This window comes from Lissotriton vulgaris, chromosome 3_1 (genome assembly GCF_964263255.1).
Source record: "Lissotriton vulgaris chromosome 3_1, aLisVul1.2, whole genome shotgun sequence".
Taxonomy (NCBI): domain Eukaryota; kingdom Metazoa; phylum Chordata; class Amphibia; order Caudata; family Salamandridae; genus Lissotriton; species Lissotriton vulgaris.
This window is the reverse complement of record NC_141689.1, coordinates 813,927,239-813,955,053: the sequence shown is the minus strand read 5'-3', so window position 1 is coordinate 813,955,053 and position 27,815 is coordinate 813,927,239. Positions and strand designations below refer to the sequence as shown.

Here is a 27,815-nt window from a genome sequence, read left to right as displayed (position 1 = left end):
AGTTATAAGCAAATAAATAAGACACAAATGTCTTTCAAATTAAAAAAATGTTTAAAATCAGAGTTGCAAAGAGTTTCTATTTTCAATATGGCAGAATTCATGAAGAAATATGTACAAAGACTATCACTTCCCCATTCATCAAACCTCACCTCGTGGCAATCTTAGTAAAGTGTCTCACATAGTACTTTAAGCAGGCGTTTGAGAGGGCAGTGGTGATGTTACTAACTTTATGGGTAAACACCTGCACACTAACATTGTTTTGCCTTACCTCATGCCATATGTAGTAATATACAGAGAAGATTAGGATACAGTGACATTAAAGAGCTACTATGTCTTACCATATTTAAAAGCATCAAAAATTAAAACAGTGCTAATTTTTTAATTGCCAGCCAGTGCAGACTGTGAAGAGGAGAGGATGTGGAATATGCTGCTCTACTTTATGGCTGGGTTAAGCTCTATGTCATTCATTATGACATGGAGCATTTTGTTAAGGAGTTTCAGTTATCAGACTCTTTTATGTTCTGCCCCATAAATATAAGTATTCTGTAGTAGTAGCAGATTATTACAGCAAGTGGTCAGAAGTCTGATTCATGGCTTATCCAACCACAGAAGGTGTCATTACATTTTTCAAAGACATTTTTGCAAGGGAAGGATTTCCTAAAGAGATTGTGTAAGGTTATGGGGTTAAAATTGAGTCAAAAGAAATGAGTGACTTCTTTATACAATCTCAAAATGAACATCATAAGATAGCACTATACTACCCACAGGCAAATGGTTTTACACATGAACCGCATGCTAGTTGAGTGTATACAATGGACATTAAGCAATAGATTGAAACTTTGTAAATCCATCCAAAGTATGCTGGGGGCACATTGCACCACACCCAATAGAATATCTGGGAAAACTCCATTTGAAATGTTGAGGGACAGAGTGGCAATCTTTGAAATGTGTCCTGCTTGGATGAGTTAGTGGGGTTTGCAACTTTGCATGTTCATCCTGGTAATCAAATTCATAATAGGATTCAATACAAGAAAAACGAAATACACAAGATAAGATATCTAACCTACTGGTGCATGAAAGAAAATGTAAGTCACAAGCTTAGTTAACTAAACTTCAGGTGAGTGATGTAGTCAGGATTAGGTTACCACACTAGGTAGCTATGGGTTTGTCAAGATTTGGAACAACTGTAACAATTGATGCTGTGTCACTTTATGCTATCAGAGTCAACAAGACAGATTGGTGGAATAGTTCCCGTGTGTATAAGATGTTAACATTGAGAAGGAGATTCAGTCTGTACAACCTAGGAAAAGTAATAGAGAGATCTCACTTCCAAAACATTTTGGATGGTAGTAAGAATGTAGTAAATCTGCACTTGGACAGTACCATGTTCTTCCTGTTTAACTTATGGTTTCTTGTACCACTATGTTGTGGCTGTAACGGCATGTAATGCCTTTGTATTCTTATTTCTGCTTTTACTTTTTACTTTCTGTGTTTTTTAGTCTTTTGCCTTCCTTTGAGGGTTCCTGTTAATTTCTCTCTTATTGTTTTAACAGAGTACTTTGGGAGTGTTTGCTTCTTTTCTAGAGTGCCATTAGATGTTGATCCTTTTCATTGTAAAGAAAGGAGATATTGTAGTATGCTGATTTATTCTAGTATGGTTCAGCTCTATGTCAGTCATTATGACATGGAGCATTTTCTAAAGGAAAGTGGGATAGGCGTTTGATAGTTGAAGGGGGTCAGTTGATCTTTGGAAGTTCAGATATATGAGTATTACAGCGTGTAGTATTTGGAAAGTCTTAACAATAAATGACAACAAAACTATGAGAAGTTTAAGGTATAAAAACTTATTTTAGTACAATGTAGCCACTTTAGCAATAAGTAAATCTATTTTGAGTTCTGCATCTATTACTATGCCCAGAAAATGAACTTGCTTTGATGGTGGCTGACAGGGGACAATTAAGTATGAGCTCAACAAAGGGAGTACTGTTCCTATAGATAATGAGATCTAAGTTGTGGACAGGATGCAGAGGGCAATCCTCAGGGTTGTCTGTTGTAGCCCTCTCACACTCCTACGGATGTCATGCCTTATTATCGGGCAGGTGCTCCTCATTGGGCCAGCGCTGCACTGCCCTGCGGGTCCCCTGGATTGGTCACTTTGGTAGAGATCTTCTTGTTGTTGATTTCATCTGATGAGTGCGAGGGTGTCCAAAAAGTGGGGTGGCAGTGACTGTGGGAAAAGTTGAATTAAAACTGTCTTGGGGATATCAAATCGTTCTTTAATATAAAGATTCTCCTGACAGAGTTTAAAAACAAAAATGGTTAAGGCTACTATGGGGGTATCATATTCCTGAGTTGCTCAATATGTGAAGATGAGGTATAATTGGGTCCACATGTTTCACACCCCAGTGGTCTAAAAATTATCAAGATTTCTGGAGCATGGGTAATGGATCTTTATCTGCTCCCAGTCCCCCCTGTTCTTTTAATTACAAGCCAATATGGCCAGGTAGTAGAAGGAACTGTGGTCCCTGTACCTTTGATGAGCAAATATTCTGTCTTGGAAGCATTACATTGCGGAACTTTTTTAGCCATCCACCGATCAACAGTAGAAAAGGGGCAAGGCTTTGATGGATCTAAGTCTGTGAAGTCCATATTCATTAACTAATGCAGGTAAAAAGTGATGCTTACTTGTCTCCATACGAGTAAAAAATTAACTCTGTTCTTACAAAACCTTGCTTATTGTTCGAAGTACACAGCAAACAGAAGAAGAGAAATTATGGTGCCCTGTGGCGCTCTGTGTTTGATAGATATAGAGTCTGAGTGAAAAGAAAGCAACATAGCTGTTTGTGAGCAATCAGCCAAAAAGCATTTAAACAATTTTAAAGATTGCTGATGGCAGGCCAAAGGGTTCCAGTAGAGACACAAGAGACATGCTTAATGTTATCAAATGCACAAAAGGTCCTAAAGTGGTTGAGAACAGCTCAAGATTCCTCAAAATGCATACATTGTTAAAAGCATTTTTCCAGGCTGTTTACCAAAACAATTAGCAGGGTAATTGGATAATGGGTATTTGTATCATATAAAAAGTGTGTTTTTTTGTTTTAAGAAAAAATAAAGGCTTCACCAAGGCAGATTTTCAAAACGTAGGTACAACCTTTTCTTTACGTGACTGAGCAGAGGGAAGATCCTTAAATTGAGGGATTTGTTTCATTATAGCTACCGGACAAGGGTCACTGGGAGAACCTGATGCTTTTGCCCCATCAATAGCTTATAGGATTTCAGTGCAAGTAAGATTATTAAATTAAAAGGGTAATGTTTGTGGTGGCAGCTGCCCAGGAAAAAAGAAAGTATGTGCAACTTGAGATTCTGTGAGGACTTGAACAGTTCTGAGTTGCAGGTTGCTTAATGTTCCTTAATCATCATGTAAGTCAATATTTAATAACAGTCACAAACCTGAGTGGCCAGTCAAGTCTACTGTCCTGAAAGTGACGGTGCGCCCTATGGTCACGAAGACGAGTGCCCAGCAGCTGGTCTGGTCGCACGGTATTATGATGAGGCACAGGCGGCACAGGTGGTGGAGTGAGCAGCGGTGAGCCTCAAAATTAAACATGGAAACAACTGCCTTCCATGCTCACGCAGCCCACTAGTGAATTAGGTTCTGTATCAGGAGGCAAATGGACAATGTTGCAGTCATGTGACGCCAAGTCACATGCATGCCACCAGGGTGCTGCAGCCAGGGAGTGCAGATGAACCTAGCCTAGCAGGTGGGACCAGACCCAGGCAGATGTGCACTTTATCCACAATACTTCAACCCCAGATCAGTGCAATGCAGTTGCACTGCACAGTGTATTGTAGTCTGTCATGCACTCTGCAGCTGCCAGAGCAGAGCGCAGCCGGTGCTACTCAATGAGTGCTATGAGGGGCACTCCCCTCTCCCGCTTGTCAGCAACTTCCGGCACCGCTATAACTGCATGACTTCCCATTTTAGTGCAGTGATGCCGACCACCACAGCAAAATGTGTTTTTCTAACACCTGATGCATGGTACTTGGCAGGGCTGGGAAAGGGGACAATCATTAACTTACATGGATGTTTAGGTCCGGCTTGAAATTACAACTGTCACCTGATCTTTTAACCTACCCTAATATTAATCTCTGTTCTTTGCTTCCCCATAAATATATAAATATTTCTGTTCCTTTGCTTATTTGCTTATAGTGCTTCACATTACCATATAACATGCTTTTAAAGCCAGACCTATTGGCATTGCCAATACTTGTTTCTTTTTCTGAAACAAACTCCCAAAATCTGATTTAATTTCAGAAAAACAAAATACCAATGGACCCAATTGGCAGGCAGTTTTCGCTTTATGTTTGTGGGCAATACTTTATTATCTTTGCCTGTCATTGCCTTGCCTCCCATGGTGGACCTAGGCACGAACAATCAGTTGTGGTAGCCGCCCTATAATAGGGTCCATGTCCTGAGAGCCCTGTGTCTAATGGGTTACATTTACCAGGTTGGGTGATTCTAAGACAGTCTTGGGTTCAGCTTGTGGAATGACAGTGGTTCCTGTCACTCTTAATGAAGTGCGGGAACTGCAGGTTTGACAGGGTAGGACCTCTGCAATGAGCTCCCAATCTGTCACCTCTAAATGAGGGCGCTCCTTCCCATTGTTCTGTTACCTCCTGCCAGCCCATATGTATTTGTACATTAGTGGTCAAAGGCCTTACTGATTTCTTTTAACCTATCAATGCATCCATTTTCTTCTGAGCAGGGATTGAGGGTGATTGAGAGTGCAGCCACCCCCAGTTCTGTATCTAAACCTCCTATTAGGGTTGTTTTGTAAAGACTTTATATCCTTGATGTAGGAGGATGGATTGATGCCTTACTTTTATCGCAGACCCAGATATCTTCTACAGTCAGTCAGTTTCATCAAGAACGTTAACTTGTTTCCTCTCATTTGGCTCTGATGATCCCTTGTTAGCCCTTCTCTATTTATGGCTGGTGTGGTTTCGTTGGGTGTGCATACGCTACATGGGGGGATTACATTTTAATTGTATTATGGAACCATTGGGCAGGGAGGTTCACAGGTCAAGGTTAATTAACCTATATGTGTATTTCTCTTTGCTCATTCTGTGGCAATGTAGTCCAACATCCCATTCTGCATGGAGCAGTGCTTCACCACAACTAGATCTGACCTAATTGTTGAAAAGCAGTGTTCCTTATCCAATAGATAACTTTGTAACACAGGGACACTGGTCATGTATATCCTTTTAGTCGGATTCCGCAATGGGCCATTCCTTGGTGGGGAATTACCACTCTTTATTTGTGAGAATCCCGACTTCTTGCCTCCAAACTGCCCGACTTGATGGATATCAGGATATAATACTTTCACCCTCTGTATACCTTCCTCCTACTACTGAAACCCTTCGTGGGGAGTTGTCAGTCATGCTCACGCATGTCTCAGGTGCTCTACTAGATTGGCTACCTCCCCTGGATGTTTTCTGTGGCGGTGTTCCCTCTCTATCTCAAGCACAATTCTCTGATTGCCACTTTTCATCCTGCAGGATTTGTTCATAAAAAGAGTTGCTAGTTCTATAAATAGGAGTGGAGTTTTTATTGTGTTGTGATTTCTATCTTTAACTGTTTTGGTATTGATACATGATTTACACATTGTTCATCCTACCTGCTCTGTGCTACAGCTACCAAGGCTTGAGCTCAGGTTTAAGTTATTGAGGCCTAACTGGAGCTAGTCAGGATTAGTGCCATTATTACTTAAAATATATATTAATAATACTCCACCTCAACTAATAATTCACTTTCTCACAGCCATTAAACATCAGAGTGATGTAGTTGAGTTTGTATTTCTTTTAACATCATGCCAGATGTGTTTTTTCCTTGCAATCGTCATGACAGTCTCTTTGTGGTAGATGTTTGAGTCGTGACATACCAAGATATCAATATAAAAAGTTGAGATTTGAAAATGTTTGTGTCAGATTACATTCCAAAGCTGAGATTTTTGCACCTGCGTAAAATCAAATATGTACCAAAAGTGCTGATGAAGCAAGGCAAACTGGTGATAACATTTACAAGGTCTAGTATGTAAACTTCCATGTCCCTATTAGGCTGATTGATAATGTGCTGGATGTCGGCCTCAATTTGTCATTGACTTCCTTATGGAAGTTTTCTTCACATCAACACCGATTCCAATTTGACTATCAGAAGGTGTTTTTAAAAGGTATCCACTGGGAAAATCCAGTGAGTGTGTCCCAACGCTGGTTCAATAATGTAAATGTAAATGTAAATATATAGCGCAACCTGTCAACCAAAGGGCATCCTGGCGCTTGCTTAGGGAACCCGTCCTGGTATTCCCCTGTGAGAGGCTCCGGCAGGGTGTCCACAGGGTGAAAGCCAGGCATCCCGCCGCGAGGGGCCGTCGTGGAGATTAAGCAAGCTATTGCCCAGAGTTGCAGAGTGAGACCCTGTGAGTCGAGAAGGCACCGGAGCGAGAATTGTCAAGGCCGTGGAATTTTGAGCCCGAGGCCTGCTGAGGCGGGGAATCGAACCCTGGTCCACGGTCGATCCCAGCTTCTGGGTCTGCCGCCTCTAACCACTGAGCCACACTTCTCCACAATAATGTACTGAGTTATCAAACTGCACATCCTACTTCTGCTTCCATTGTCATTGTTAAAAGGTTATGGTAAGCCATTGTCTTGACTAATTAATCAATATGTGGGGGGATTTGTCAACTTGTGTTTTCTGAGCCATAATTAGAGTGTTGAAACAAGTTTTTGGATGATTTGGTAATGTTATGGAGGGTAGTGCTGTGTGTGTGTCATGTAAAGTTAGCTCACTAGAACACTTGATTTGAAGCAAAGGGGGCTCCCACTCCCCACACAGGTGGGAGCAATATGCATTTAAGTGTCATTATAGGATGTAAAATACTTTGGATACAAGATGAAATGAAAAAAAAACGGAATGTAAAGGGTTGTTTAATAGGCCAGTTTATTTCACAAATCTAGCAATCAGAGTGCATGCCAGAGGGGTCTAACGTGAGGTTATGAGGATCTTTTTTAAAGAAGACTTCCAGATCACGTAATTGAAAATAGCTGAAGATGCACTTGTATTGGGATCTGGTTCAAAAAACAAAAGCACCACGCTAAAACTACCACAGCAACTGTTGTCAAAGAGGCTCTTCTGAGAACTGTACCAGGATTAAATGTAGGGCTTTTAAGATGCATTGGCATTTTATTCCAGAGTTGACAGGTGGAGTGGACAAAGTTTCTACCGCCCCTCTTCAGCTTCCTTAATTATTGGAACACTAACTGATTTGGAGGTTGTCGATCGCAGCAGTCTGTTCGGAGTGTACCATACAATTTTCCATTACAGGTTATCTGGTCCAAAACCAACAGTTTTATGTGTCCATTATAAAGCCTTAAAGGACACTTTTTTAAAAAAAATTGGGAGCCAGTGAAGCTCTTTCAGGGCAGCCAAGACCAATTTGAACTTTGTTATCTCCTTCAGAAGATGACCGGCTGCATTATTCAATTTCTTAAGTTTATTTAAAGAACATTGTGGGATACCGAGATATAAGGCATTGCAATAGTCCAGTTTGGATAACACCAATGCAATGACAAGAGATTTTTGCAAATCTAAAGGGATAAAAGGCAGAACCTTCCTCAATATTCTCAGCAGATAGAAGCAAGACAAGGTTAGTTAATTAACCTAAACCTTAAAGTCAAAGATTACCCCGAGGTTCCTGACTTTAGATACTGGGGGGTCAGGGGGAAGGTCTGAGGCCACTAGGATTAATTCCATAAGGAAGAGTCCTTCCCAAAGAAAGGAACCTCTGCTTTTTCTAAGTTAAGCTTTAGGGAATTACCATACCATTCTGCTGATGATAGCATACATGCAACTGTTAAAACCAATCAGCTACCTTGTCTACATTGATTGAAGACGCCAATTTGGGTGTCATCGGCATAATACACTGTGGCAAAACCAAAAGAGCGAATTAGCTTAGCTAAGGGTTCCACAAAAATATTAAAGAGTGTTGGATTGAATGAAGACCCCTGGGGGATGCCTCAAGGCAAAACAAAAGGAGGTGAGTTAAACTCCCCAAGAGCTGCGGTCTTCTCTAAGTTTGTTAAAAATAGTTGAAGGCTGTGGATAGGTCCAAAAGTACTACTGCAGCCCGTCTTCTGTTGTCCATGATGTGTCTAATCTCGTGGGAAACTATGACCAGAGCTGATTCTGGTCTGTAGCTTGACCTAAAGCCAAACTGCACCTCACCCAGGAGCTTGTTATTCTCTAGATGATTAGAGAGAGTGTTGCTGAAATGCTTTTCTAGGACTTTTCCTGGGAATGGCAGACATGATATGGGTCGAAGCCACTGCGTCGATCGCCGTCAAGTTTTCCTGTCGCATCACCCATGGACCAGAACGGTCTTAGAGTCGACGCATCACTTCCCTCTATAGACTGAATTTGACACATCACTTCTCCTGAGTGCAGCAGAAGTGTTGCATCGCCTCCCCAAGGTCTCAGGAACTGACGCTTCTCTTTGTTTCTCTATGCTTCCCCTCTCCGCGGCTGTTTGGCCTTGTGAATTTTGATGCATCTACAGGTACTGTGTGAGAAATCACGCAGCCATAGTTTTCTAAGGTCCAAGTTGTTTGAAACCTTTTTAAAATCATATTCTTATTACATGTATGTTGAATTGTTGTTGTTTTAGTCTTGTCGAGTTTAGATGAAGATACTTTACTTTTCTAAACTGGTGTGGTATCCATTTGTGGGGTTATCACTGTATTACTGTGTGTTTCCAGAACTAATAATTTACACATTGCCGTTTGGATAAGCCTGTCTGTCGTGCCAAGCAATCCAGGGGGTGAGCAGGGGTTATCTAGATTGTGTATCCCCCTTACCCTGACTAGAAGCAAGGGTCTCTACTTGGATAAAAGCACCTACCTCTGCCAACTAGTGACCCCCATTTCTAACATTCTGACTTTCTCTTGTCTGGGAGAAGGTGCTAAGACTGGCCTTAATCATTTGGCAGTGGGGCCTGATGTATCCAAAGCATGGCTACAGGTTGAATGCAGAACAGTGCCAGTGCTGTGCTCAGTCACAGTACAGAAAGCTGGAGTTTGATGGGTAAAGAAGGTTAAACTATTCTTAAACATCACTGAAAAGGATGTGCAACTTATGTGAACCCTGCATTGCAGGATGGATCATGGAAACCATGCAACAACATAACTTTTTCCCACTTTCTGATCTCATCACTTATGTTCCCTCACTTTCCTTGGTCTAGGAACCTCCTCAGCCTTGACAAAACAAGAGTATGGAGTGTGTAATCCTCTTTCCATAATACTGTAAATTTCTTTTAATTTTATGTGTTATGTAGAACCCCCAACACTATCTTGGTCTTTACATGACTTCATCCAGATCCATTGCTTTCAGGCAGATTCTCTTATAGAGTACTAAGACTGCACTCAGAGGGTCACATCCAGCTATCTGGCAAGTATAGCAAGATGCGGATGTCATATAGACATAGATAGCATCAGGTACAGTGACTCTCAATGGGATGGGACCTTTTTAGGAATATTTAAAAAATAGGGAAATTATATAAATGTATTATACTATTCCTGATGTAGATTTGATTTTCAGACCAGCCATGTTTAGCTAATCGGAAGAGTGTCTATGCACGATGAAGTCTAACAGAATATGTACATTTGGTAATGATTCAAAGATAAGGTTTAGTTGGAGGAAATAACTCTATTAAAGTGGAGAGTTTTGTTTGTTTCAGTGAATCATACAGTTGATGTGAAGTGTACTCGTCATGTTTTTGGAAGACACAGCCAACTCCTCCCATCTTATGTTTCACTCCTTTATGACTAACCTAAAATGAATTATTACTCACATACCCATGTAACTTTGATTTTTCTACTATTTTTCTTATGTATAGGGGGAAGCCCTTGAACAAGCTATAATAAGCCAAAAGCCTCAATTAGAGAAACTGATTGCAACCACCGCCCACGAGACGATGCCCTGGTTCCATGGAAAGGTGTCACGAGAATCGTCAGAGCACACTATCCTGTTAACATCAAAGAAAAACGGAACATTTTTGTAAGTTCTGTTCATCAAGTAGGATTGGTTGATTAGTTTTAGTTATGAGAATTTGATTGAACAGTTTATTAAACAGGTATGACAATTAAAGGAGGAAAAAACACTGATATTCAGAGTTGACCATGCAAACTAGGGCCTCAATTTTGAGTTTCAAAAATGGGACGCTAATATTGTTTGCACTTAGTTTTTTCTTTGATATTGCCGATAATTTCTCAATTCAGGTTACACTTCCTCCCATTCTGATTTTCAAAGGTTAGTAATGATAAAAAAAGACTTTTGGATTGAAGGTGAGAGGAAAATTCACGTTTGTGACATGCTTTTTTTGAAAAGGGGAAGTACTAACCTGTCTTGTCTCATCCTAGTCTTCCTGATACCCCTCCTGCATACCTTGCTAAAATGGCCACATTTCAGAACACCAGTACAGTGCTGGGAAGTGTCAAAAATCAAGTTAATGGTAGGGGTGGACGAAATTTGCGTAGTCGCGTTCCGCAAAGTTCCGCAAAACAGTAAAAAATCTGCGCGAGCTACACATAATTCCGTGAGCATGCGAAATTGCTTGTTCTGCCCGTTTGCAATGCATTTTTCCTTGTTCAGGGACGCTGTTTGCTTGCTTAGGAGGAAATATCTTGCAAACTTGCCCATACGGTTGCCATGTGGTTGTCCCTTCCACTCGCAATGCGTGTTTCCAGTTCGCAACCGATAATGTCCAACGGCGCATCCGAATGACGTGTTCATGATCGCACACTCTCACGGAATTGCATGGCCGGGTACCAAAATCTCCTGATACACGTGAACAGATAGGAAAACTCATTGGAGAACGCAGGGATCCCGGTAGGTCGCTACCGCGCATGCGAACACGCATTTTGAAAGCACGAACAAGGAAAAAATTCACAGAATTTTCGGCAATTGCGAGTTCTCTGCGGAATGCGGAATTGCCAAAATTCCACAAATTCCACAAGCGGAGCAGAATTTACCGCGCTGGCCTAGTTAATGGGAGGGTGGGAGGGTGATTTTCATGTATAAAACATTGTAGATCTGAGAAATTATTTGTAAGATTGTTTCGGCTTAACTGATTGAACAATTTGTTGTTTACGTGTTAACCTTGGCTTTGGCTCTTTCACAAGCTGATATTGGATTGGGTACTGATGTACTGAGAACTTATATAGAAGCACACATCTGTAATTGTCTTGCTTCTTCTTGGGATGTTTTTAATGCTTCGTGTCCGAAGTCCCTTGTGTAGAGATGGGTTTTTACAAGCTAACAGTTGCTCATGTCATGTTTTGGGAGTTTCATATAGCAAATAATTGGTCCCTGCTCAACTGGGATGCTAAACCCTCACTACTACCAGTCACAACGTATGAAACTGTAGCAAACACAATTGCTTGATTTGGGCCTTAAACTAGCAAAAAAAATGTCAGTGATGCACCACCAACTTCTTTTGAACTTGTGGCTGGCCTGGGCCGACTGTCTGCTGCTGTGTGGCACCATGAAGTGTGCCTTCCAAGGGCTTGTTGGCTTGCCCCCTGTTCTTTGTGGAGGTCTCAGAGACATCAAAGTCCTCTCATGGGGGATCTAGATTGTCTATGTATTTCACCTGGAGAGCAAAGCCCTCTCAAGCACCTACTTTGTCTGCTGGATGATGACTGCAGCACGGTGTGAGCGTGGAACTAAGTATTGTGCCTGGAGACTGGATTGCCTTGTGTGGAGCCCTACAAGCCATGCCAGCATCTAAGGAGTGTGGACCCTACATCATGGGGCCCCAGCATGCACAAGCTTCTCTTTGGTGGTGAGTGGATAGCAGGGCTCAGAGTGGCCCACTTTTTTCATCCATGCTGCATCTCCCTCGTGCGACATGCCAATTGCATGTTTATTGCATGCGGTGTTTGGTTCACTAGTTGCGACGTTTAGAGGGAGGGAGCACCTGTAGTATTGCCTCATTCTACCTCATGTGGTACTACTAAAATTGCGACTGTGTGTGTGGGAGCAGATTATCTACTGCAACTTATATCATGGCACATCAGACGATATGTCTCATTCCAGGGAGGTACGGCGAACCCTACTGTGGGTTGATTGTAACCGGATTGTCTAGTGCGACCAGTATCATCACGCACCAGACTTTGTGCCTTATTCCAGCGCGGTACAGTGAACCCGACCATGGGTTGATTGGGACTGAATTGTCTGGTGTGACTCATATCATCGCGCACCGGACATTGTGCCTCATTTCCAGGGAGGTACGGCAAACCCAACATTTGGTTCACTGTGACACACCAGACATTGTGCATCACTTCAGGTGGGTATGGAGACAGCTGCAACTCCCATTGTCAGAGTCTTCTGCCTTCCCTCAGTGTAGAGAATCAGCTGTCCTCTCCTCGCCCGGTGTGACATTTTCGTATTGCCACATATTGTTGTCCGGATCGGGCCTGGATGGTGAGAGTCTGTGACTGGACTGGGGAACACTTCCTGGAGCGATCAGAAGTGGGTCTAGAGACTGTGTGACCCCCGGTGCTTCTCAGAGCTGGGCCGGTGCCAGTAGGTGAACTGAGAGAACTCTTGATTGAACTGGGACAGCCTCTAGCCATTTGTGCTCCGCCTTAAGAGGTTGAACTCCCTGAGTGGTGGCCAATCCCCATTTGTTGACTGTTGCCGCGTAACCCCTGATAGTTACTACAGACTTCTCCCCTTGGACCCCGACTAAGTGTGACTCATGCTTTAAACTGGTATAGTATGGGGTGTTTTGTATACTATAACAAGTGGACAGAGTAGTGGGGGGTAACTGACAGTTGTAGGAGGGATTGTGCTTTGGGGTCTGCATACATATTATCAGTTGTCCTGCCGGATATCATTTGTACTGCGTAAGGGTGCTGCATGCATGTTTGTGCGAGTGTGCTTCATACGGCCTTGCCTTTGCACCATATTACAGTGCTGTGGGAGTGTGGGAGAGTGTGGTGCATGAGAACAGCCTGCTAATAGTTGCACCACACAGCGGTGCTGTTTCACCTGCTTGTTCCATTACCTAACAAATACTTTGTTTTGACATTGGTTTTACCTGTGCAACCTTGGCCCACGGTGCTGCTGAAAATTGTTATAGATTCCTGTTTGTACACATTCCTAATATCGTTGTGACCTGGGGTGCACTCTAGATTTTTGGGGATTTGAATTGTGTTATTTGCCAGGGTGGCCTCAGTTCTGACGTGTCACACCACATTATGGTGCTGGGGTGAAAACATTTTTTTCCCAAGTGTTCATATTACTGTTGTAATTTTAAGACTGTTGGGCCTAGTACTGCTAGTAATATTTCCACGTGTGATTTATGCCCAGAAATACATGATGTTCACGTTGTGTTAAATAATGTTTGTGTTTAATACAACATTTATTTACATACACCTCATGTGAAGTCTTTTGTGACAGTATATTTATTGTGTGAGAGTGCTGTGCTAATTTCTTTACACATTCCCTCTGTGATGGGAAACATCGTTTAAATCACATGCCATTACGATGCAGTTGTTACAACGACTGCATTGTTACGTTGCAAACAATTACAACGCAAGTTGTTACAACACCTTCCCTACTGATGCACAGACTGGAGTTGGAATAGTAAATTATACTGTTCCAAAATCCAGCACCCGCTTCAGTAAGTCCAAACAATGAACGCGTTATAATGGCATGCACTGTATTGCATGCTTTGTAACATGGCCTACTCCTCTGTGATGAGCCTGGCTGCTCTGTGCCAAGCCATCCAAGAGTGAGCTCAGGTTATACAGTGAGGTTATTCACCTAACCCTGACAGGAGTGGTAGAATCTGCCTGGCTTGGGCACAGCCTCAGCCAACCAGAAAGTACCAGTTACAACAGCTGGGCTCTCTGTTGTCTAAGTGTGATTGAGTCTCTGATCCCATTTTTTGCCTGGAATTCTTCATTTAGTGTTTCAGCGAGAGCAGTAAAATGCAATGGTATTTCAGAATGTATTGCTGAGATATGAACCGTGTTGAGTTTAGTTTTGGAACTGAAGTTCCGAGCCTTCTTCAGTTTCAAGGTGTGCCATTCCACAGGATCATAACCATCAATGCCTCGCTTGTAAATCAAGAGCAAAGGAAGTGCTCCATATCATGCTATCTGTGGGTTGGCTCTCTAGCTGATTATAGAGGAAGTGTTTAATTTGTAAAATAAGTGCAGCGACCCAAAGTTTTTATTAGGAGCCTGTTGCCAGTGTTACTCATTCCTGTGATTGCTAAATAACAACTCTACTTAGCCTTGATTTCATTGTAGTCCTTTTCTTCTGGTCCCCCTACATGTACGAGAAGGTTCATAGACACCAAGACATCATTGACGGTCTTCATGTTGGGGAGGCCAAAGCCTCTGCCCCTCGAGGCGTTGTATATGAGATATCAGAAGGATCTATTGTTGCTTGTAACTAATATTCTGTTACTTTTAGACAGCTCGCAGAGCACTCCTAATGCTAATTCTTTTTTATGGTAACGCCTTAACATTCCTAGTATGCTCATTATTGTTCCTAGAGACTGCACTCTCTATTTAGTCCAGGAGCACATTTTGCTCTGTTCAATTACACACTTGCTTCTTCAATTTCGCACTTTTCACAAACACATTTTTTCCGTAATTATTTTAATTGGTATCTGTTTTTCTTCTTTCATAAACTATGCATGTAATATAGACCCCCATTTGTGATGTAATTAGGTCAGTCTTTATGAAAGAAAAAAAAACGTTACTTGTCTGAATCATTATGCTGGTTTGTTTGCCAAGTTATTTTTCTAATCTGTCCTTTCTGTAGGCCTCACAAGTAGAAGGGAAAGAGCAATGTAAATACTCATACAGTCTAATCCGACCTACTGACAACGAAGTTGAGCAACTTGTCTTCCATTTGCTTTTCAATTCCACATTTCACTTCCATCCTGCAGCTCTGCCCGCGCCCTTAAGCCCCTTAAAACGCATTTGCTGATACTCTTCGGCCGTTCTGAGTCAGCTCACAAAAGCTGTGCCCTTCCTGTGGCATGACTTTAGGCACCGCGCCCCAAATATCCAACTCCCTATTAGTAAATGTTCACCGATGGCACAGTTATTTCTATTTGTATTAACTATATGAATATTCCCTGAATATTCCCATTGATTGTGGTCTGGAGCAATTCACAAAGGCATGTAAGAGTTTGTAAAAGAGTACTGCAGGACTACTATTTTACGTACTCCAAAATGCCTTTGTGAAGAATTGCCTTCTTCTTTTAAGCTCTTTTAAGCTCTTCATGTAAAAGTTTTGTCTTTGCTTTATTTCAGAATGTCTTTAGAGACTTCTCATTTTTAGGTCTGAGCTCTAGAAGGCGTGCATGCGCTGTCTTGAAAAGAGACCTGCAGTATGAACTTTTTTGGACTTCAGACCGCCCATTGGCTTGCCATTTGCTGGCTTCCTCATCACTCCAATATTCGTTCTCCCCATTTGCCCATGGCATGCATGCGTTATGCCTCTTACCATCTTTTGTCCTATCCGAAAGCAGTGACCAATTACTGCTAAACATAAGCAGGGGCCATTTCAAGGCATTGTTTTGGGATAACAGTTGTATTCTTTAAGAGCGCTTCTACGGTTTTATTTATATTTGCCTATCACAGTCTCTCTGTTGCTCTCTCACTCTCCATTCTTCCACAGTCTGTTGTTGCATCCTCTCCCTGTCTCTCGCTTGTTATTATTTTTGCACTTTTTCATAGCGCTAACTAAACCTGAAGGGATTGAAGTGATTTACATGAGCATCAGTTACATTACAAAATGATAAATTCATTTCATGGTAACCCAGGGGAGATGAAGTGATGTGCCAGAATCACTGGCTGTTGAGCCAATGCCGAGATTGAAACCTGTTTCGCTAGCTCCAAAGTCGGCAGCTCTGGGAGTTACGCCATATCCTCTCCTCAGCAGTTTTACAATGATCAGTACAGACCTAGCGACAGCACACCCTGCTCTGTTTAATAAACTATGCCCCAGTACAAGAGCACTCCATGGACCCCAAGTGACAGTGCCGCTGCTTGTCTAGGGTGATGGCGAGATTTGGTCCTCAATGACGTGGTACTTCTGAAGCTATGGCGAGGCCTTTGGTTCCCTGCTTTAAATGTGGTGCAGAGGACAGTGCGGGGGGCTCCTAGTTCTTCACTTTGTGGTTATGGCAGGATCTTAAAGGGATGAGGCGAAAGGTTTCTGTGGCACACTCTGCCCACCTTTTCAGAAATGTTCATAATCACTCAAACAACCCAACACGATGTAAAATGTAGCGCCTATTTACCACCATAAAGGCTGCATGCTCAGCAGTAAAGTGCCACTCAAACTGTAGTAAATGTGACCCCCTTGTACCGTTTGGTCACAAACTTTGCCTACCCACAGCAGGGTCTTCAGCATGCTCTGCATTGTGATCATTAACCTGCCCTACATACCCTACAGTGAGGTTCACAGAATGCCCCGTCATTTGTTTGTAAATGTAGTGTCCTGCTGCGCGCTGGTAAACGTGTTCTACAGTGTGCTCATAAGTTTGCTCTGCAGCATACTCTGTAGTGAGTGTGCAGTGTGCTTTAAGAGTGCTCTGCATTGAGCACCAGTTACATTACACGAAGGATACTATTGTAATCAAAGATGATGCGTAGTCAGGGTCTTGTAGTCCATTAAGTATATTTATTCTTAAGTACAGGAAGATGGTAAGTTCAATAAGTGCCCAGTTAATACCTCAGTAATTGCCCCACCAGGAGCAGCCTCCTGGCTGCTCAGCCCATCCAGACCAACTGACTCTCACCACATACAAACACACTCCAACATTCCACATGACCTCATCACAGGCTGAGCAGCAAAGCAGAGAGACACCATAGGGAGAGTGCAACAAGTAGAGTAAGACTACAACACATACATTCATTTCTAGGTAGCCCTGGTTAGTATCTTTGGTTGTTACTTATGTGGTTCTTTCACATAAATGGAAAATCCTTCCAGTCACCGATGGCTTCTACGTTCAGTAATAGCTGTGTACCCTTTGGTCAGCTGCCTGCCACATCAAAGCTTGGCAATAATGTAACCAAGATGGTTACCTTATACAAACACATTTTACGATACAGGTCTGCACGTGTTTCTCTTAAGCTAAAGCAGTCCTAATGCACACCCATACTGTCGACATAAAGTGAAATCACTGGTATGTGCAGAATAAAAGAGCGCACCTTTTACTGTCGGAAGTGCAAACACCTCCAGGATTCAGTGTATATTTTACACAAACTATCTTACTCTTGGAGCTATAGGCCAGGGGTGATGTAAATAAAATGTTCTTGTGCGTTCAAGCAAACAACACCATTATTTGTGGAGAATAACCATCTTAATGGGACTGGGGAAAGATTTCCCTTTCATTTTATAATCAAAGTTTTTATTTAGGTGGAACTGTTATCTCTTTTTTATCAGTGTGTATTAATTGTGCTGCCACAGAATCTGCCTCACAGCGCTGCTTAAGCTATGTGTGTTAATAGCACTGCCACAGAATCTGCCTCACAGCGCTGCTTAAAGATATGTGTCTTAATAGCACTGCCCCAGAATCTGCCTCCCAGCGCTGCATAAATCAAGGTGTGTTAATAGATCTCTGTTGTGAAGGATGATCAAGAATCAAGTAGTCTCAATATATATATTTATTTCATGTAGATGGTACAAGGTGGTGAGTCCAAAGGTGGTAAATAAGGATTATAAATTCGAACCCCCACCAGGAGCAGGCTCCTTTCAGCTCAACCCCAAGCTCCCAACTGAACTCCTCAGAGCCATGGAAACCAACATTCTAATACATCATCAATGAATGCTAACATTCCACAAGGTGACAACAGTGGATGAGCAAAGAAGAAAAGAGACAGCCATTACAACCTGCCACAGAATCTGCCTCACAGCGCAGCATATATCAATGTGTGTTAATAGATCTGCCACAGAATCTGCCTCTTAGCACTGCATAAATCAATGTCAACAGAGCTGCCACGGAATCTGCCTCAGAGCGCTGCATATAAACATGCGTGTTAATATCCACAGAATCTGCTTCACGACAGTGCATAAATCAATGTGTGTTCGTAGCGCTGCCACAGAATCTTGCCTCACCACACTGCATAAATCAATGTGTGTAAATAGGGCTGCCACTGAATCTACCTAACAGCACTCCATAAAGTGCCTTTTCTTGCCACATAATTTAGCCAGCCCTGTGGCATTATTTGATCCTTTGCTGCTGCATTATTTCAGTGACTGCCACCCATCTCCATATGCTTGGTTCTGCAGTGACTTGCATTTCATGAAATGAAATCCCAGCTGGCTCAGCTTTCATCAGTGTGAGGTAAGTAAATTAACACCTACTGTTTACAGTGTTTAGAGACAGCAGACGCGTGGTATGAAGCTCTAACTAACAAGTTCTTCTTCTAAGAAGGGTAGAGTGAGGAGGGCAGAATTCACCCAGGAGTGAGGTACATGTGCTTAGTACCTGCTCCAGACCTCTACCAGATGTCTCTCTTGTGTGTCAGGAGATGCCTGCAGAGATGTGCTGCTATAGAATAAACTGCATCCCGATCAGTGGCATCAGTGCAGGGACCACTTCCATGGGCCCCAAGTGAGAGTACCGCAGCTTGTCCAGGGTGATGGCAAGACTTTCTCCTCGATGACGTGGGTCTTGTGACACTGTGGCGAGGCCTTCAGTTCTCCATGGAACTTGTGCAGCAAATAGAGACCTGTTGGCTTATGTGAGGTAAAACCGGGAGAACACTGTGCCCAGGGGGATGAACGCTTTACCAGGTCATCAGTCTCTTGCTTTTCTCACCCTGATGCTGCTTCCTAATATGCTCTGTTCTGCAGGGTCCCACAAAGCTGCTTACTGCCACCCATTATGTTGAATCCAGGAGCACAGCGGTCAATAGTGCGACAGGTGCAAATGGTGGGAAGGGCCCACTGCACCCCAGTGGTGCCTCTCTCACTACCCTACCAATGAAAGAGGTGTTTGGGGATATTTTACTTGCTTGCATTCATGCCCTTGCTTCTCCAGTGGGTGATTCTGTACCATGTTGCTCAGAGCTTCCTGTTTTGCATGCCTCCAAACAACAACTAGCTATTGCTTTACCTTGATTGACATCAATCATGTCTAAGGCTACATGTGCACTTCACAGATTCATGATCAATAATCTAATGCTGATCAAAGGACAGCAAGTCCAAGGAACAAGAAAAGTCACACATGTTTACTCTTTGGGTTAATTGAAGTGCTCAAATGAGTCTAAGTCAGTCAACCGAAACACAAAATCCCCCTACACAGGCAGACAGGTCTAAAACTTTGTGTGCGTGGTTGAGGAGTTTGAAGGTGATCCTCTTGTTGACGGGGAGCCAGTGTAGGCTCTCAGATGGGGTGTGATGTGGCTGCGTCGGGACCGTCGAGGATCAGTCGTGCCGAGGCGTTCTGGATTTGTTGTAGTTGTCGCAGGAGCTTGGTTGTTGTTCCTGAGTAGAGGGCGTTCCCGTAGTCGAGTCGAGTCTGCTATTAGGAACAAACCTAAAAAATATCTTGGTTTAGAAAAGTGAGTGAAGAGCTGAAGCAGTGTGCTAGCCTTGTGCATGATGTTTCTTCTGCAACTCAACAGCACTGGTACATGTTGGTCCTCCGAGCAACACCTACCTCACCAACAGCCAGATATCAGAGAGCTAAAGTTAACTTGCAAGTGTGCTGGCCAGGCACCGCAGGAGAGCCATCTACAAGCAGCAGCACAGTGATGTCATTAGATTGTAAGAAGAATCCTGTTATGCAGAAATGCAATGTGGCTGTTGTGAGATCACGTCTGTAGCCATCTTGCACAAGGGGATTCCCCTCACATTAATCAACACTCTAGATTGTCTTTGCCTTTCTTGAGTACTTGCCAAAGATCTCTGGCAGCCAGCTACCCCTCAGAGTGGAAGGGTTTCTAGGTGACTTGGATTTTTGTACTCGTGTGCCTCATCAGCTGAGATACTAATCACCACTGCATAAAGTAAACATCTGCAAAAGGCCGTAGGCTGAGCCATAATGCCAAAGACGTTTGAAAAAAACAGCTGACCTAATGAAACCAGTGAATAAACGTGATTTTCAAAAGACTGGTCTGTATTTAATATTTTTGTGTATATAGTAATTATATGACCTCTGGCAGACAGCTAAAGCCGATTGTAGACAGACCTCAAAAGGAAGATTGGATGTTCAAAACAGAAGATGCACATTTATCTTTTATTTCCGAGTTAGAACTACGGATTAAAAGAAGATAGTGTAAAGTCTCAGTATTTTAAAGAGGTAGAGAGGGTAGTGTCACTCAAGACTGAAAAGGTATCTCTTTCTGAATAAAATACGTCAATAAAACTATGTCTGATAAGATTTGCCCACGGATTCATTGGAGGTTTTTTCGTATAGGTGCTTATGTATTTAAGTGCTGCTTTAAACAACTAGGTGTGTTTCTTGTCTAAAGTTTAGAAGACTAATTTGCATTATGATCTGAGTTCTATAAAGTATGTTCAGTTACGTAAAATGACTGGTATATTATTTTAGTTAGACAAGGTTTGGCCCATTTTATTGTTCTACTATACTACAATATTTTAATATATTCTGAAGCTCGGGCTGCAGGCGTTTACTTCTTGATTAACAAAAACCCCCACACATATATCACAGGTTGATGGATCTTTTTTGACAGCTGAGACGTAAAAGTTAAATCTCAACATAAACCATTACCGATTATCATTTCTCTATTTCAGTCAATAAAGAGAGTTGAGTTAAAGGGTTTTATTTTAAATCTTTTAGTAAATCATTCTTTTTTTATAGTATTATTCTCCAAAGATTATCAATGCAGGGTAACAATCAATCAATTGTTGATATTGATTTATGTTAGTGAATCAAATTACAGATTTATTACAATAAAGGTAAGTTTACAGGCGCATTTCATTAAGAAACGTCCCTATTCTAAGCTAAATCAAGATGATTGCGAAAAGGGTAAGGTGTCAGTACAGATTTCCAAGAAGGGTTTCATAATGAGAGATTCGAGCATAAGCATAAAGCTATAGCAAAATAAGATCAAAGTATTCTCAGCTCAAATAACAGCAGATAAAAGAATAAGCTAAGACTTCTCATAAAGAGTCAGTCTGCTCAGCATCGAAGCGTAGAAGAAGTGTCTTAACTAGTCTAGGAATATGCACTAATATAAACACACATTTTCTCTACTGTAACATGGGTATTATTTTTCCCCATGTTGACCAATAGGATTTCAGCACGCTCCTGGGAACAGCTCTACTGCCCATCTTCACACCTATAGTACAATTGTCCTCTAACCATGTATCCTTGAATGTTGCAGGCACATCCGTCCTTGTTTCACAAATCTTCTTCCTGATCAATCATCTAATACAACATCTATTAATTAACTAATAAACAGTATCTTTCAAAGCTGCAACTCTGCAGCAAAAGAAGACAAACCACGTGCACATTTGACTGTTAAAGTGAAAAATAAGTGTTCCAGTATAAGTGGGCCTTCATGTTTAAACTTGGCATCTCACATTTGTCAGATCCAGGCCTTATTACTAAGTTACAGGCCTATCATTTCTAAGTGTGGTTGCTTACTACAAGTTTTGGTTAAACATACTTTTAGTCATAAGCACAAGTTATGCACATTGTATATTTAATGGAGCATTTTATCAATAATTAAAAATTGCCTAGCAGTCTCCCCCTATACTAAAGAGTGTAATGTTTTTTAAGCTTCTGTTTACATGTACATCATCAGGATATCTTCAAAATGTTTACCAAAAACATTCAAATACATAGACTCAATATCAGAGAGCTAGATAAATGTAATCCCTAAACCATATTCCCAATCAAGATATCAGGAAGGTCCTGGTATTGAAGGGGGCAGACCAGAGTAATCTGCCTTTATAATTGCCTGCAAGTCTGGTTACTTCGCCCTTCATGCCACAGCCACATAAAAAAGCAAAACAACAGGTGATTCCCTGGAATTGGCTAGATATTATTTGATCATGTTCTCCAGCACAGGCTCACCTACCTCATGTCAACTTAGTCCTGCCCTAGGCCATAATAGTGCATTATGCCTTCTGTTACGAAAAGACCTTTTAAAACACACAGGCCTCGATGTATATGGAGTAATAACCCAAAGTAGTACTATGTTCCTTGAAGACCTAAATGTCTTGCATTGAGTTTACCTCGCCGTTCATCCGTGCTTGCTAACTTTTTGCTATCCTACCACCTGTTTGTGTTTGAAGAAGCGAAAGTTGAACGAGAAGGAGGGAATGTGGGGGCATATTACCAACAACTAGCGATAATTTTTGTCTCTAACTTGTTTAGAGACAAAAATTATCGCCGCACATCGGCGATTTTTATCGCAGATAAACCTTGCTATTAGCAAGATTTATCGCAAATGCGATAAAAAACGGCCGCAATGCATGAATATCGCTGAAAAGTCAGCGATATTCATGCATTATCGAGCAAATGCTCTTAGCCATGTTATCCACCTCCCTTTGGATAACATGGCTAAGAACTGCTCAGGGCAGGTGTTAGGTTTTGGAGATATTCGCGCTTAGCGCGAATATCTCCAAATGTTGGTAATAGGAGATAGCGATGTTAGGGACTGTTCCAGTCGATAACATCTTGGCACGCCCACTTTGCATGTCATTAGTGATAAATATTACTGACATGCAAAGCAGGGCCCAAGATGGTCGCTATCTCCTATTAGCTGTCACTAACTGGTGTTAGTGACAGCTAGGTAATAGGGAGATAATTTTATCTCCGCTTTCTTGGCTTTTAAAGCCAAAAAAGCGGAGATAAACCCCCTTGATAATATGCCCCGTGGTTTTTTAATTCTTAATTTGTATATATATATAGATATATATCTATATATATATATATATATATATATATATATATATATATATATATATATATATATATATATATATATATATATATATATATATATATATATATGTGAGTTTCATTGCATTGCATTTTTCACAATTAATTATACACAACTGAACTCATTTGATTACTTTCAGAATCAGAGAAAGAGATGACAAAGGTTCCTACGCTCTGTGTTTGTTTAATGATGGAAAAGTGCTACACTACCGTATTGACCGAGATAAAACTGGAAAACTATCGATCCCCGATGGAAAGAAGTTTGACACACTCTGGCAGGTAATCTGTGTGAAATTTATGAAAAAGGAGTTTTTCAGTGAAATCTCAAACCACAGTTTGTAATACTGCGTATCGGTTTCTTCTCTTAGCTATGTTGTTTAGCTGTTAAGTACTTCTAATTTCTTCATCGAAATTTTATTTCTGTTCGATTAATTACATCATTGCATCCCTTCACACAAGCAAATTAAAAAACGTAATTAAAAGTGCTACATCCAGCAGGGACATCTTAAGGATTTTGAGGGCCCGACCGATTGTATTTTGGGAGCCCCGGGCCGATTGTATTTTGAGGGCCCCTGTTCTGAACAGTCTTGAATTTATAACCCAGTTTCATCTCCTTCATGCCCTCTTTGACCAGGTCACTGACAGTTTACATCTAATATTCATGGAAAGTGATGCGTGTTTTCAGTATTGGAACACAGCGGCAGCACACTAATATTTTCCACAAATATTCTCTGTGAAACCCTTCAATTTTTTATATATGAGGTCCTGTTTTGATCTAAAAAAAATATTTGTGGATGTTGCATGACACAAACACATTTCTCTGCAAAATATCTGTGATAGAATTTTACACATCATTCAGATATAAATAAATGAAAGAGAACCCGTTTTTAAAATATTCGGTTAAAGAATTATTACAGGTCTTCAGGGTAAGCCTCTGCAGAACAGAGCTGGCTCTATCTGGGAGTCCCCTGAAAGGCTGGTGCCCTGGGCCAGAGCCCACTTTGCCCATTCCTTAAAACGTCTCTGATATCCCAGCAAGTGGAGGAGAGCGTATCACATGCATTCATCTTCCCTCAGTTACAATTGCCTAGGGGACCCGTAACCTTCACCCAAACTGCCTCCCCGACATTTTAAAACAATATTAAGAAAATTATAAAATGTTACAATCCCATCAATTATAAAATGGTGTAGGTAGCTAGTTTATGGTCCCATTTTGTAGACCCCAGAAATCAGCCCCATCCACCATAGGCCATCATGACGTATTACCCCTCAGGTCAGCTAATCGTTAACCATAGTGACACAGTGCGGCTCCTAGCTGCTGCCTGCAAAATACAATCCTCATTATCCTTGTTGAAACCTCATACATCCCCAAACATTCAAAGTGCTCCATGCAAGAAAAAGTGCAGCGCCAAGGATTACAGTGCACCGTGCAGGTGATAAGTCATGATCCTTTTGTATTGCAAGTTGCTTCCTTCATAAAATTTAGAAACCGCTCAGATAGCTCCCAAATGTACTGCAGAAACCACATGACAGGAGGATGGCAGGCCTTGCGCCTCCAGCAGCGAAAGACTGGCAAATTAATATTCAGCAAAATGCTATGCATATTTTGCATGTATTGCACATGCAGGGGACTATCTGCTTATGCCTGGGACAACTTACATTTTCGAAACAAAGAAGTACAACTCATTTTCCTATCCTTTCCACAAATGATTAAATGTAACATTCATGAGTTCATAGTCGTTCACTAATATTATATTATGTTATTGCCATTTGTTTGCCACAAAGTCTGCCAATATTCAGAATTCATAGTGCTGTTGGTCGCCCTTGGCTACCTACCACATGTTTCCAAGACCAGTTCTATCATAATACGGTTTGGAGGAATTGAGTAGGATAAAAACCTGGTGTTGATATTTGAAGAAAGTCTGAAAGTAAGGTCCACCCCCTCCAATACCTCATGGGACTTTATGGGTGTGTTTCGTCCATACTACACGGAAGAATTTAACCAGCGGTTTTGTATGTATGGCATGCTTTAATGAGTGAATGGTATGAATACAAAATTAGAAATAGTGAGGTAAGAAATCTTAATTTAACAGATTGTGGGTCCAATATCGGTCCTCGGGGCGTAGCTTCAGGGAGGTATTTGAGGTGTTACACCCCCTTAATAAATGTATTTTGTAGTAAATAGTTGGATACTGGTGCTGTCAAACTCGTATGGTGAGGTGTCTGTCAGATTTCATGAATAATTTTTGCACACACATACAAAAACACACACTCTCTCCCTCACTCTGTTTGAAAAGACCTCAACATTTTTGGTTATTTCACAAAAAATTCTGTTTTCTTTCACTTAGTACCCCTACCATTCCGCTCCCTTTCCACGGCCCCTTATGCCCTTCTCATGCACCCTGCTTGTTCTTATAATGTAATTTAATAATATGTTATGTTAATAAAGCTTCTAGAGCACACTCTTACCCTAGGGTGTCCTGGCCTGAGCACTGCCTGCATGGTTATAGAAATGAGAAGACCCTTCAGGAGAAGAGCCAGGTTTTCAGTCACTTCATGAAGGAGAGAAACTCAGTAGAATTTCTGAGGTGAAAGGGTAAGCTGTTCCAAGCCTTTACGGCACAATGGAGAAAACATCCGCCACCCCAAGTGGCTTTTTTGACACAGGGAATGATCACTTGTTTTGCTTCAGAGGAGCGTAACGCTCTTCCAGGAACGTAACATTGTATGTGTTGTCTCAGATAGGCAGGATCAATGCCATTCAGGGCCTTAAAACAGTGCAGAGGGCCTTGAATTGTGCACACTGTTTCAAAGGAAGCCAATGAAGATCTCGAAGTCCCTTCCTCACACAGACAACCTGGGTGTGCCCATTATCAACCTAGCTGCCGTATTTTGTAAGATCTGGAGTCTATTCAAGTGTCTCTTTTGGATGGTCAAATAGAGACTATTGCAGTAATCCAGTCGTGACAAAATGAGCACTGTGCCTGCTGTCCTCAGGCTATCTTCAGGAAGGAGGAATTTTATTTTCCTCAAAATTCTGAGGAGGAAAAAGCTGGTTGAAACAACCCCGCTAATCTGGTCACCAATAGAGAGTTTAGAATCAACAATCACCCCCAGATTCTTTGCCTTCTCAGTAGGGGAGGAGGCATGCCCATTACATTTGGCCACCAATCAGGCATCCAGAGATTTGTGATATTACCAAATATGATAACCTCAGTTTTTCCTGCATTAAGCTTCAAGCAGTTTGATGGCATCCAACCCGCGATGGCCTGCATGCAATCATGGCATCTTAATCCCGTCTCCACTTCTTTACCACGCTGAAGAGACAGTACAATTTGCATGTCATCCGCATACGAGGTCATTTGAAAGCCAAAGGATCTAATCAGAGCTGCCAATGGTGACACATACACGTTAAATATTGTGGGACTAACAGATGACCCCTGCGGCACCCCGCACGGGAGAGAGAAAGGCCTGGATCTGTCTTTGACCAGGTCCACCGTTTGTGTCCTATTAGTAAGAAGGGACCTCCGGAGATCCCTGGCCTTGCCTTGGACCCCCCTTTCGGATAAACTGTACATCAAAACTTAATGATAGACCATATCAAAGGCTGCCAAGAGATCCAGCACAATCAATATCGTGGCGCCTCCCTGGTCCAAGGCCTCTCTGATCTTTGCGGATTTAATCAAAGCCAGCTCAGTGCTGTGTTCAGCACTGGAGCCAAACTGCGTAGGGTCAGCAGACAGTTAGGGCCCCATTACGATGGAAAGTCTGCCCGTCACTGTAATGGTAAACAGGACCAACCGCCAGAGGTGCGGCAGTCCCACCACGCCTATCAGGATGCTACCACCACCCAGGCGGTCGCATCCTGCATATTTGACATTGCGTCGGGCGGTGCTGTAAGCAGCACCTGCCCCTATGTAAAAGATGCATGATGAGCATTGGCATGCACAATGTGACAGGCACTGCGCGGTGCCTGCCACCATGTATATGCCAATGTAGGGGGGTACCATAGGTACCCCCCCATGTGCACCCCCCCAACACCCAGGGGGCCCACAACGTGCCCCCACAGCAAAGCCTGCATGCCTTTCCATGGCGGCATTGCTGCCATGGAAATGCCAAATTCCGCACATATCTTAATATGGCTGGCGGTGCCTGCTAGGTATCGTCACCATATTAAGGCTCAGGACCGCAAGGCAGGCAATTGTAACGATTGCCTGCCTGCAGTAAATCGGCGGACAATCTTTCTGTCTGTCGCTGTACCCCAGCCATTGTAACATGGCGGGGGGGTAAATGGAGTGCTGGCGGGGAAAGATGTTGGGCGGATCGCCACCGCCGGTCGGGCGGTGGCGATCCACCCAACATCATAATGGCCTCCTAAGTCTGAATAAATGTGCTGAGTTGGCCGGTCATGGCCTTCTCAATCATTTTTGCCGGCAAAGGAAGACGCGAAATAGATCTGTAAATGTTCGGGTCTTTTGGATGCAAGTTCGACTTTCTTAATAATGGAAGGATCAATGCTGTTTTCCAGGATTTAGGCAGATGGCCCAAGTTAAAAATGGTTTTAAACAGAGGGGTAAGGGCCGACCCAATAATGTTTGAGACCTGTTTGATCAAAGATGCTGGACATGGGTCCAAAGGAGATCCTGATCGAATCTCTGACAAAAGTTTAATGTCCCCTTGTGAATCCAGTGGCATAAAGCAGCCCAGTGTGGGAATGAGTTTGATGCCCTTAAGAGGCCCCATAGCTGAGACCTTGTTAACCTGATGAGTAAAGGAGGAGAAGATGGTTTCCACCTTTTGCAAAAAGAA

The 27,815-nt window shown here is 42.3% G+C and overlaps 1 protein-coding gene across 1 annotated transcript in view; it reads left to right on the top strand.

Annotated features, from left to right (window-relative positions):
* SYK (spleen associated tyrosine kinase) overlaps positions 1-27,815 on the top strand; it is a 281,314-nt gene that overhangs the window by 98,783 nt on the left and 154,716 nt on the right. Inside the window, exons 4-5 of the mRNA XM_086963566.1 lie at positions 9,948-10,108; positions 23,147-23,285. Of these exons, the coding sequence (XP_086819692.1) occupies positions 9,948-10,108; positions 23,147-23,285 (300 nt within the window). The remainder of the gene's footprint in view (positions 1-9,947; positions 10,109-23,146; positions 23,286-27,815) is intronic.